General features: G+C 44.3%; 1 protein-coding gene across 1 annotated transcript in view; it reads right to left on the bottom strand.

Annotated features, from left to right (window-relative positions):
• Positions 1 to 12,372, bottom strand: part of SPEF2 (sperm flagellar and cilia associated 2) — a 1,083,747-nt gene that overhangs the window by 940,481 nt on the left and 130,894 nt on the right. The window contains exon 6 of the mRNA XM_085631001.1: positions 6,237 to 6,316. Coding sequence (XP_085487127.1) covers positions 6,237 to 6,316 — 80 coding nt within the window. The remainder of the gene's footprint in view (positions 1 to 6,236; positions 6,317 to 12,372) is intronic.

The raw sequence follows: 12,372 nt of genomic DNA, 5'->3' as shown, positions 1-12,372 counted from the left end.
CTTGAGAAAAAGATAAGGATTTTAAAAAGAGGAAGGATGATTTGCCACTTTGGCAAAAAGAGAAAGGAAGTGTCTTAATTAAACCAGAGAACATTCAGAAAAGGTTATCATGAAGTGAAGATAGCAATGAAGAGAGAGACGCAACAAGAGAAGAACATTGTGATAATGTATCCGAAAGATTTCAGGGAAATTTTAGGAGGATTGCACACAGAAAAGAATCAGTACATAGATAGGCAGATGACATGGGTGAAATACTTTAATCGCAGGAGGCTAGATGCTCCACTTACAACACTAGCACCTGAGAATGGCTCCTCATCGATTTTGATCATAGGGATAGATCAATGGGGTCGCCCAGCCACACTAATATATATCTAAAGACAAGCAGAGAAGGAGAGCAGGGAGCTTTCTCTAATACTAGGAGACCTGAGTGACAGAGCTCGAGCAGTTACGGTTTCAGAGAACGCATGGTCAGCCATATCCCAGAAAAGGTTCTTGTGAGGTTACAGGGGAATTGATGCTTCGTAACAGACCAATACCACAGCTGAATGTTCAATCAGCTCCAAGTGGCAATGATCTCACTCCCAATTAGATAGTTGCCCAAGGAGAAAACAGGTGGCATAATGCTGTACCCTATACAGATAATTTAGCAAGGTGGACTGAAGGCCCGCCCTGCAGATGAGCCCATGTCCAAGAGAGGGGTCCTTCGATCTCCATGACATGGCAAATGCTGAGGATTGTATCCTCTACAGTGATGGATATCCAGACTGGGATTATCCCTATATGCGACATAGTCAGCGCACATGACAAACATATGCCAGACAGTATAAACCCCAACATCCCTTTACCCCAATACATCAGATGCCCCATGAAACATGAGGGACCTGGAGCACCTCATTATGTTCCATGGCCACAAAAGGATATGTAAAACCTCAGAAAACTGTTACCGCCGCTCACAGAATGACCAGGGAAATGGATTAGGACCTTTGAAAATCAAATTGCAGGTGTCACCCTGGCAATAGGGGACATAAAGAATTTACTTAGTTCTCTAATAGGAGATGAGTCAGACACTGTTTTCTATAAAGCTGGAGTAAGAAAAGCTACCCTTACTGAAACCAGGTGTGATGGTTCCCTTTTTAACACAGTTCGGACAGTAGTCTGGAATAGCTGAAGAGAATGTATCTGGGCAGGACAGACATTGGGACTCTCATGGCTAAATCAATGCAGTCATATGGGACCCTACCCAATTTCTCGGCAGGAGGAAAGAGAAATGGATTCAAGAAGGCGGCCAAGGTTGGAAAGTAATAGGAGGAAATGCTGTGTTATTTTATAATGTAGTAAGGAAGTGCTTACCCTTTGATGTGCAGGATAATCTTGACAACTTAGTGGCATTGGATGCCAAACCTTGGACAGAGATACAGGAACACATAATAGATTTTTGTAAGAAGAAACAAGAGAAAGAGAGGAATAAGCATGAGGTACATGAGAAAATAGCAGTTAAGTTATTGTAGCTAAATTTAGCAAAGAAGGGAGCAACGGAAGGGACAGTAGGAGCTACCACCACTCAGATGATTGCAATATAATTGTTTGATTATATGGGTATTGTCAGATAAGGATTACAGACTATACCACCACATATACTATCTATGATAGATGACAGAGATGTCAAACACTATGGGCTTGATTTAGACTTTGGCGGATGTGTTACTCTGACACAAGGGTGACGGATATCCTGTTCGCTGAAATATATATCCCATAATATCATATGGGATTTATATTTAGGCGGATGGGATATCCATCACTGTTGTATTGGAGTAACCCGTCTGCTGAAATCTGAATCAGGCTCTAAAACAAAGTAGGCAAAATGCTTATCGACCCAGTAGGATTAATGTCAAGCAGAAAATTTGCACTGCCAAAGAACAAAACAGTATAAAAACTCGCCAGAAGTGTTGTAAAGAAAGAGAAAATTATATAGACGGATCTGAACATTCCTCTCCAGGAGCTGGAAGATCCATTAATGGAGTAAAAATATGGATGCAATATGCAGAGTAATTTCTCTATTCAAATGTAAGGATTCTTGAGAAAACCTTAACAATGACCATCATAAGGTAGAAATGAGAAGAGCAATGCGCCAAATCTATTGTGCCAAAATAAAACACTCCTGATGACAAAATACAAAGTACTTTTTGGATGTGTCTTATTTAAGGTGGAAGGGGCCAGAGAAAATCCTGCTTATCACATTGACAGACATCAAATGCACAAACTATCAAGGTACAAGGTATATGCATCCCATCTAAAGAGAATGACACCCTCCACAGCAGTATACACCAATATAATGGAGACATCAGCACAGGTATGAAGAGGAACATAGAAAATATTTCTGTGATATATTCGGGTCTAGTGAAGGTACCATTGTTTGTATTTAGACAAAGTAACTGTAAAGATTGACTGAGCTAGGCAAGTGTCTCAACAGTAAGCAAGTGATCAATCGCAGCAGATCCTCAAATTAATTATCTATCTTTACAATGATCAGATTGCAGCCCTCTCCAATGGCATTGGCCCCAGCAGAGCACCAATGCCGGCACCATCTAATAACACATTAAAGGGAGAAATCCTCAAACAACTAGGTATTGACTGTACATTACCTTTATGTCTCCAGACAATATACATCAACATACCTGCACCCCCTCATGATTGGGGGCTAGAAGACTTAATACCCAAAACACACAGAAAGAGTAAGAATTATAGGACGGTACAGGCATGGATATAGAGAACTATTTTGAGGTTTATTTTGATTGGGACTTTGATACAACTGGGATAGAGGAGTCCTTAAAACAGATAACTGAATGTAACTTTTTATACCACTAGAATAGAGGAGTTTGTAGCAAACTTTACAGAGTCTGTTGTGGTTGTCCAAGCGATGATGAGGTATTGAGAGGTGCCATTAGATTAGAAATGGTGATGAAGGGTCACTAAGTGTTCATTGATCCACCTCACCCCTCTGCCGCTACAACCTGGAACAGTGGCCATCCTGGCTACTAAGAAATGGTTAAAAAGGACATTGCAGAGTTATTGATTCTAACATCTTCCTGATTGTGTGTTGTTTCTCGTACATAATTGAGATGCTTTTAATGCAGGGACAAGTAGAAAATAATGAAACTGGGGTAAATAATACAGAATTAGCTCCCTTGACACAACTGTTGCATTGCTTATCCTATGTAGGCCCATGAGAAGCATCATGAACATCACTAAAAGGAAAGGTATGAAAAAGCAGTAGTACAAAAGATGAACACATACAGTGATGTTTTGAATACAACAAATCAATGATTGTGTATGGTGATCTCTTGTTGAAAGGGTGAATATAATTGGATTTTGAGCACAGAAAACTAATTTATCAGGGGTCCCAAATTTCTCCTATTGACTAAAGTATTGTTGACTCTTACCTGCAAGGACACACCTGAGCTACTGTTGTGGACATCAGATCATGTAACCAGCTTTCTTAATTTTCATCAAGCTCTGTGCAAATCTCCCACTTGGGACCTACCTCACTATACTAAAAATGCAGATGATCTAGTGATCCTGTCTCAGACGCCGAAAGGGCAACAGCATCAACTAAATCAACTACACATTTATAATATGGAAAATGGACTAATGTCCAACACCTCCAAAACAAAAATTGGGATCTTTGGACAGCAAACAAAAGCCAAGGGGTGGACACTAGGAGAAACATCGATCAAAGCAGTAAAACAGTAAGAATACCTTGGAGTGATCTTCGATAATACGTTATCCTGGCCAAGCCACCTCCCCATCAGAAAATCGAAGTCAACAGTGATTACCAGATCGGTATTAAGATTCGTGAATATGTTCAGAGGAAAAGTGATTAGTCCATCATTTAAAGCACTACATATGAAATTAGTTCCATATTTATTATATGCATCCCCTGTAATGAATAGCAAGCTCATCTTCAGTTGTGAAAAAAGTTTCATGAAACGCATACGTTTTTTTTTTTTTGCACCTACGATTAGCAACTCCTCACTGTATTATGAGATTGGAACTTGGTCTAAAGTCCTTGGTATCACTGCATTACAGGAGTACTGTAAATTATATTGTCAAATGTACTAAGGCTGATACATCTTCACTAAAACATCTCATATATAAAGAATTGGGGAGACCTATATAAAGATACAGAATTTCACATTTTATTGATGGGACTAGGATCCTATGATATGCCTGACCTACAGGCACTGGGGCAAACAAACTGTTCCGTATGGAAAAACCTTACCCGCAATACGTTTACTACTAAGCAGTGGGCCTTAGATCAGGCGCAAGCAGTAAAATACAGCCAGGCCGTATAAAAAAGAAATTTTTAAGATTTAGACAGTTTTAAATTCCGATCTGTGATTTCGAAGGGAATTGGGACCTGTTAGACCTGGCATCATTGGGGTGCGTTTCACCTATATTTTTTGCCTTTGCTTCCTATGTTTTTGCTGGGTGTTGGACTTCGTTTTGCTGGTCTAGATGCTTTGGGCACTTTGCCACTGCTGTTCAGTGCCAAAGTGCAAGTGCAAGTACTCCCTTTGTATATTACTGTTATTGGTTGGTGATTCCATGATTGGCATATTTGATTTACTAGTCAGTCCCTAGAACAGTGCACTGTGTGTGCCCATGGCCTGTAAATCAAAATGCTGCTAGTGGGCTGCAGCACTGACTGTGCCACCCACATAAGCAGCCTGTTAATGTAACTTAGGCCTGCCATTGCAGAGCCTATGTTCAGTCTGGTACTGCCATGTCGACCTGGCAAGTGCACCCACTTTCCAGGCCCTAACCTGATAATAATCCCCATTTGCAAAGCGCAAACAATCACCCATAAGGGTCTCTAGGCGCTGGAGGCCGTCGGGAAGATTAAGCAAGCTATTGCCCAGAGTCACATGTTGCTGGGCTAATCTGCTGCCAGCGCCGGGGATCGAACCGTGATCCCCAGATTCCGGAGTCAGTCGCCCTGACCACGGCGCCACACCTCTTCCCTATTCTTACATGTTAGTCACCCCTCGGGTAGGCAAAAGGTATCCCTGTGGGCAGGTTGCAGTGTATGTGAAAGGAAGGGCATGCCCTGGTGTGTGTGGCATGACCTGATAGTAAAATACTTCCAATTTCGTTTTTTCATTATTGCAAGGCTACCTGTTCCCATAGGATAGAATGGGGAGTTTGCCTTATAACATCTTATAAACATAATTATCCTGGGAACAAAGTAGGAAAATAAAGTTTAGTATGCCTAAACTCAGAATGTTAAACTGCATCTTTTAGTGAGGGTGATTATTACATTCGGTGTTTGAAAATACCACTTTTAGAAAGTAGGTATTTTCTTGCTTATCCATCCAGGGTGCCTCTGATATGATGTGTATTGGCTGTCTTGCTTTGGAGTGGCAGAGGCTGGGGAGGTGCAGTGGCTCCAGAGAGTCTGGATGAGTCAGGATTGGGCTAAATAGACCTGGGCAGCATTTAGAGTAGCAGAAGGAGATTTCCTTTCACATGAATGGGCCTGGTCTGCCTTTTACAATGCTGTCCCCACCTTCTGCAAGGAAGCTGCACCAGAGCGGACATAACTGGTTTTGACTCAGCACAGGGCTTTTCTGCCACCAGAGAACAAAGGTTTTGCTGTATAAATATTGGTGCCCAGACCCTAGAATTTTAGATCACTTCTGGGACTTCAAGAGGAACCTCTGCCAAGGAGAAGAGCTAGAGAGACTGCAGGAGGAGTACTGCCCCTTTGCAGAAGCTGTTTCTGCAGAGGAGAGGAACTGTGTGTGCATCCTGCTTGAGAAAGTATCTCAAAGGGCCCCCGTTCAAGATGTCTCAGGAACAGCAAAGACCTTCTCTGGTTCCGCTGGTTCCAGTCGAGCAAAAGAAAAAAGCAGCCGACTCCGTAACCAAGTCTGCCGCAGACTCCGTGTCCTGAAGGCACGGCAGAGATCACCGCCTCGCTTCGCAATGCAACTCTGGGCTCGCCGACATTGACACCTTCAACCTCAAATCCTTTAAATGTGTTTAAATGCATTTTTATCTCTCTGGTGCACAAATAGAAATTTTTATTCAGCTGACTTTCTGTACTGAGTGGAACAACACAAATAAAGTTTGTTCAAACACAGTTTACTTCAACAGTTTCAAATACTAGTGATTACATGTCTTCAATGTATATGTGGGGCAGCTGCATATTATTAAGTCAGTTATCCAACAATTACCTTTCAGGAGACTGGATGCTGCTTGATGGACTGTCTTTCTTTTGCTGCTTTTCAAACTTCATAATGTCAGTGTACACATCCTTCAGAAGAAAGCACAAATATTAGCTTAAACAAAAGTCATTCAAACATTGAAAAACCTGATGGACAGCAGACTTTGTAAAGTGACATGTGTTTATATGACTTTTTATAAGACTAGTGCACAGTTTTCTTTCAATGAAAGATAAGAGTGTGGTGCATCAGGTATCGCCTAACTTTGCACAACACGGCCAACTGAGAGAGTTGCAGCCATTATCTGATGCCCAAACAGAGTAAAATCCCTAAATGGCTAAGTAACAGCCTTCAGAGCTGGGAACTGCAAATGTCTACTTCCTCAAAGAAATTTGTGCAGTCGCAAACCCTGAGAATCCCAAAAATCACAGGGTTTATATGGCCACAAAATGGCTATTTGTTAGGTGCGAAACTAATTTAGGCTACTGAATTGCAAAAATGAGTTTTGAAACCCATAACGAATCGCTATTTGGAAAAGGAATGTTTAGGGCATCCCTTCAAAATAACAAATAGTTAAAGGATGTAAGAATGTTTTGCAAACATAATCTAGTCACAAAACATTTAAAAGTTACAGGTTATGGTGGTAATACATTCGCAAAAGAAAAGGGGCCCACTTTGCACCCGATTCCCTTGTGAATGCAAAATAAAAATTGTTGGGGAATAAGCAGTGGCCCAAGGGACTACTTCCAACTCTCAAACGAACTTTAAGAAAGTAATAAGCTTTACTTTTTAAATGCAGTCCCATTCCGTTAAAATGGGATGCATTTAAAAATAAAATGCGATCAGACCTCAGCAGATCACCAGCACTGTGATAGCATCCAACTGAAGTTGAGTCGCAGTCCGACCTATCTCATGAATATTGATGTGATACTACTGCGATTCAGAATTTTGCAAACCAATCATTTAGTACATAGGTCAGTTTGCAAAATTATTTTCCATTTGCAAAACGTTGGTGCGCAATTTGCAGCCCCTTTTTGGTAATGGAAATTTTGCACATCAGGCATGTTTACTCCTCATACCTAAACATTGTTGAAGGGAGAGAGGACCAATGGAAAACACTTTCAGCAAGCTGTTTCAGCTTCAACGTCCTCTCTGGCTTCTGGCCATTCAGGTATGTGTCACTTTCTGTTTGCTTCTACTGCAGATAGTGAATAGGAGCCAGTTAAGCTAAATCAGGATGAGCTAACCATTACTTTCCTAAATTATCAAAAGTACCACCTAGAAGACCTGGACATCCCAGCATATTCAAAGCTGAAGAGTCCAATCCAATCTAATCTAAACTGTCGCTTGTAAAGCATTCATACACTGCAAATGTCTTAACATAATAGAAAAGAAGTGAACCTCATAGGGCCTTCGCAGGTACAGCCTGATAAGAATTTGTCACATCACTAGACGTAGGTTTTAAGAGTGTCCTAAAAATAAAGGAGGTAGAGTTTTTGTACCTCTAGCAAGGGGTAAATGAGTGCCAGAGTTGAGTGGCGCTACCCTGAAAGCTCCATCTATGAATCTGGCCTTGTGAGCTAGGAGATATGTAGGGAAAGTGGGTACGAAGCACAGCAAACTGAATGAGCAGCCACAAACATTTGTGCCACAAAAGAAGGAGAAAATTGACAGGCCACTAAGCGTAAAGTACACATTGATTTAAAAATCATGCCAATGGTTACTGGGAGCTAGAGCAACTGTGCACCTGTAATCAGGTTTTCACAAAACAAGAAGGAGCCCAATAACATGGAGTCGAGATGTCATTTCTGAGTAATTTCTTTCAGTTAGTGGATGCATGTGCTGCTGAGTAGCAGGCTGAAAATGGCATTTAATACTTTACTTTAAGGACGCAATTGCTCCTTATCAGCCCAAGGGGCTACAGGCAATAGCATAACTGCATATAACCAGTAGCTATGTTAAGCTTCTGCTATTAAAATCCCTAAATCAATCCCTGGGGAAACAACATAGGACATTTTCCAATGTGTCTTTGTTCTTTGTTCAAACAGGGATGGCCAATACAGGGAGAAGGGCTAAGTCGCTCTGTGTCATTTGCAATGAGAAACTGCGGGGTCCATGTTGAGGATTCATTGCACAGCGGCGGTTCCAACGAGCTTTGCATGAAACAATGGAGGTTTGCATCATGCTGCATCTCTTAAGATGAGGTGCTTCAAAGACCTGCGTCTGGCTTGCGTCGTGCTGCATCGGTTATGATGAGACCACAGCTGGACTGGCAGAGCACTTTTATTCCCACTTCCAAGGGACTAGGACTAGAGCAGCATCGCTTGGGGTATTAGGACTCAAAGCAGCAGTGTCCAGGTGCAGGGATTATTATGGTTGGAGCCTTTTCTGTCCCTAAGGCTCGGATCAGGAGGCCCGTCAACTAGATCTTGGAGTCAACTCTGGTGGTCATGGTTTAAGGAGCTAGTCCAGCCCCTCTCACTAAGGCAGAAAGGCAACAGAGCAGTCTTTTTTGAAGCAGAGAAGCACAACCGTCCTTCTCCTGAGCCTTCCACAGGCCCAGAAGTGGACTGAAGAGTTGAGTCTGAGGGTCTAATATGTATACTTGGTGCCAGCTTTCAAGTGGGAGAGCTTCTATAGTCCTCCCCCTAAAGACGTTTCTGGAATTTCCTGCCTCAGGGCCCTTGTGCCAGCTTGTCTGGGGGCAAAATATAGTAAATTGAAACCCTTTGTGAGTGTGCTGAGGCAGACTATTTGTGATGTGCAAGTGTGGTAGGTGACAGCTCCTCCCCCTCATCCTGGCAGAGATGGCTCATCTTGCAAACACCTATTCCCCCTTTGTGTAACTGTCTGGGAATAATACACAAAGGCCAACTGCCAGCTACACCTAGTCCCGAAGCCCAGTATACAGGTACCAAAGAACGTGTTACTTACCTTCTGTAATGCCTTAATTGGTAGACACTCTATTGAGCCGCAGATTCCTAACCTTACAATTATCCCTAGGCATCAGACTGGATCTGGACTATTTTCGTGAGTAGTTACACCGGTAGGTGGCGTCGTTCAGCTCCATGTGGTGATGTGACTATACAGGCACCACCTAAGCATGCTGAAGTTAGTTACATTCCGCAACTTTCCAAACCAGAAGCGCAGATCCACGAAGTACACTGACCACAGGTGTGGAAAACTAGGACCTTGAAAGGGGAAAGCCCTGTCCTAAGAAATCCATTCGCAGAGCGGGGAGGATGCGTGGGTAGGTAAGGAATTTTCAGCTAGATAGAGTCTCTACCAGATATGGCATTACCGAAGGTAAGTAACCCAGAGGTGGGTTTGAGGACCAATTGCAGACTGGGGAGTCCTTCAGGACCGAACGGGCAAAGTGTCCATACCTACGGTCCTGACTGTCCAGACAATAAACAGTAGCGTTTGATAAATGTGTGCATAAAAGCCCATGTTGCTGCCTGGCAGATGTCCAGGACTAGAACTCCACGATCTAACACAGTTGTTACAGCTTTAGCTTTGGAGGAATGAGCACGCAAACCCTCAGGGGGTTGCTTCCTAGCCAATGCGTAGCAGATTTTGTTACAGAGAATGATCCATCGTGAGATGGTCCTCTTTTGTACAGCCCATTCTTACTTTGTCCCCTTTGGAAGCACATAAAAAGCTAGGCAGAGTGATGGTTTGGCCTCCATGAAATGGAGTGACCACTTTCGGAAGAAAAGAAGCCCTCATACGAATCACCAGTCGTCTGGGTAGCTGTTCAGATAAGGAGGCTTGGATGACAAGGCCTGAAGCTCACTGCCCCTCCAGGCAGATGTAATGGCCACCAGAAGGACCTTCTTGATGGTAAGTAGACTGAGAGGGCAGTGATGTTAGAGCTCAAACTGAGCGAACATCAGCAGGTTAGGAACAGATTTAAGGTCCCACTGAGGCATTTTGAAATGAGAGGGAGGAAACATATGTTGCAAATCTTTCAAATCCCATGTAGAATAGGGTATTGGAAAACAGAAGGTTGGTCTGGCAACTGAATAAAAGCAGAGACTGCAGAAAGATATCCCTAAACAGTGCCCAGAGGAGAGCTTTGCTGGGAAAGGGAAAGAACAAGAGAAAGGAGAGCAGAAAGGGGGTAAACTTGCCTCTCTGCACACCATGCCACACATTTCGCCCAATGGCAGACGTAAACTGTCTAGGTGAAGGGACACCTGGCTGCCTACATAATGTTACAGACTACGAGAGGAAGGTTGAAAGCTGACAACTATCACTACCCAAACTCCATACAAGAGGGCAGAGCAATGACAGGTTTGGGTGGAGAACCTTCCTCTGCTGCTGCAACACGAGATCCTCCCGAAGGAGCAGTCTGATTGCAGGACCGATGGCCATGCTCAGCAGCTCAGGATACCAGACTCTCCACAAGGATAGCTTGTGCCCAGTTGTTAATGATCATCTTGAGAACTCTGGGCAGGAGTGGTATGGATGGAAAAGCGTTCAGGAGGCCTAAGCTCCACTCGAGGCAAAAAGCATCCCTGAGCGAGAACCGCCTTAGAAACTCCAGTGCGCAGAAATGCTGACATTGCGCATTCTCATTGGTGGCACACAGATCTAGCCAAGGCTCTCCCCACTGCATAATGAGACCTTGCACCACCTCTGGATGGAGCTGCCATTCGTGAACCGAGAGGCATCGTCAGTTGAGTTTGTCCGCCCTGGCATTCAGAGAACCCATCAGATATTATGCTCTGCTTTTCCAGCCACGTCCAGAGATGCAGGGCCTATTGACAAAGAGTCTACTAGCAGACACTGCCCGGTTTGTTGCAGTACCACATGGCAGTGGTGTTGTCCGTGATCACCTTCACTAGCCTTCCCTGGATGTAGGGTAGAAAGGCTTTCAATGCCAATTGGATCACTCAGAGCTCCAACAGGTTGATGTGGAGTTGGGATTCCGCCGAAGACCACAGTCATCGGATCTTCACCTCTCACAGATGGCCGCCACATCCCAGGAGTGATACATCTGTCACTACTGTGAGATCTGGTTGGGGAAGGGAAAGAGGTCTGCCGCTGACCCAATCGTGGTTCGTTAACCATCTCTGTAGATCTTACGCAGTTCCCTCCGAGATCTGGACCGCATTGAGATTCCCCAAAAGCTGTGCCCAATGGAACTTCAGGTACCATTGCAGAGCCCGCATATGCCAACAGGCATGTGTCATCAGCAGAATGTAGGAGGCCATGAGGCCTAGCAGCCTCAGAGCCTATCTCACCGAAATCCAGGATAGGGGCTGAAATGGTGGTATCATGGCCTGAATATCCTGGACTCACCATTGAGGAGGTTAGGCCTGAAACTGCACCGTATCCAGAATAGCTCCGATGAAAGGAGCGCATGAAAGGGAGTCAGGTGTGACTTTGGCACATTCATAGTGAACCCTAGCGAATGCAGGAGGTCTGCCTAAGTCTGGAGGGGGGGAGACGATAGTCTGGGGCGAGCCTGCCTTCAACTGTCAGTCAGCGCGATAGGACTGACTGATGGCACCCTGATCTCTGCATATGAGCTTCAACCACCGCAATCACCTTAGCGAACTGAAAGTGCTTGTGACCCACCATGAACCCGCAGGTAATGCCTGTGGGCGCAGGTGCTCCTCAGCTTCCCTTTATGCCTGTCAGCTGCCTTCCTGTGCCCCAGCCTGAGGATATTTAGCTATCACTTGGGCCGTAGCCTTCTGGCTTAGTGCCTATTCCTTTTGCAGCCTCCCTGAGCCCGCCTGCCGCCGTTATTTTCCTGCCATCTGCTTCCCAACCTCTTGGAACGAATGGGCAACATAGGCCTCACCCAGTTGACCACAGACCCCCACAGCTAGGGTGGAGATACACACTGGACACCATCTTCATGTCCAGCAACAGAGTCAAATACAGCCATACCACAGAACTCACCTCATCCAACCACTGCATCGTCCACTTCACCATCGTGATCCACCTCCAACCCTCCCAGAAACTAATTCCACAGCTGGAGCAAAGTGACACAAAATCAATGGACGGATGCCCACAACACCACCGAGCCCTCTGCTGCAACCAACCTGAAACAGGCAGTCAAAAACGTCCTGGATCACCAACGCTGCAGACTGAGTTGCCCCCATCAAACCAGACAAAACTAGCTGATCCACTA

The sequence above is a fragment of the Triturus cristatus genome, chromosome 2_1 (assembly GCF_964204655.1).
Source record: "Triturus cristatus chromosome 2_1, aTriCri1.1, whole genome shotgun sequence".
Classification (NCBI taxonomy): Eukaryota; Metazoa; Chordata; class Amphibia; order Caudata; family Salamandridae; genus Triturus; species Triturus cristatus.
This window is presented reverse-complemented; position numbering and strand designations above follow the sequence as displayed.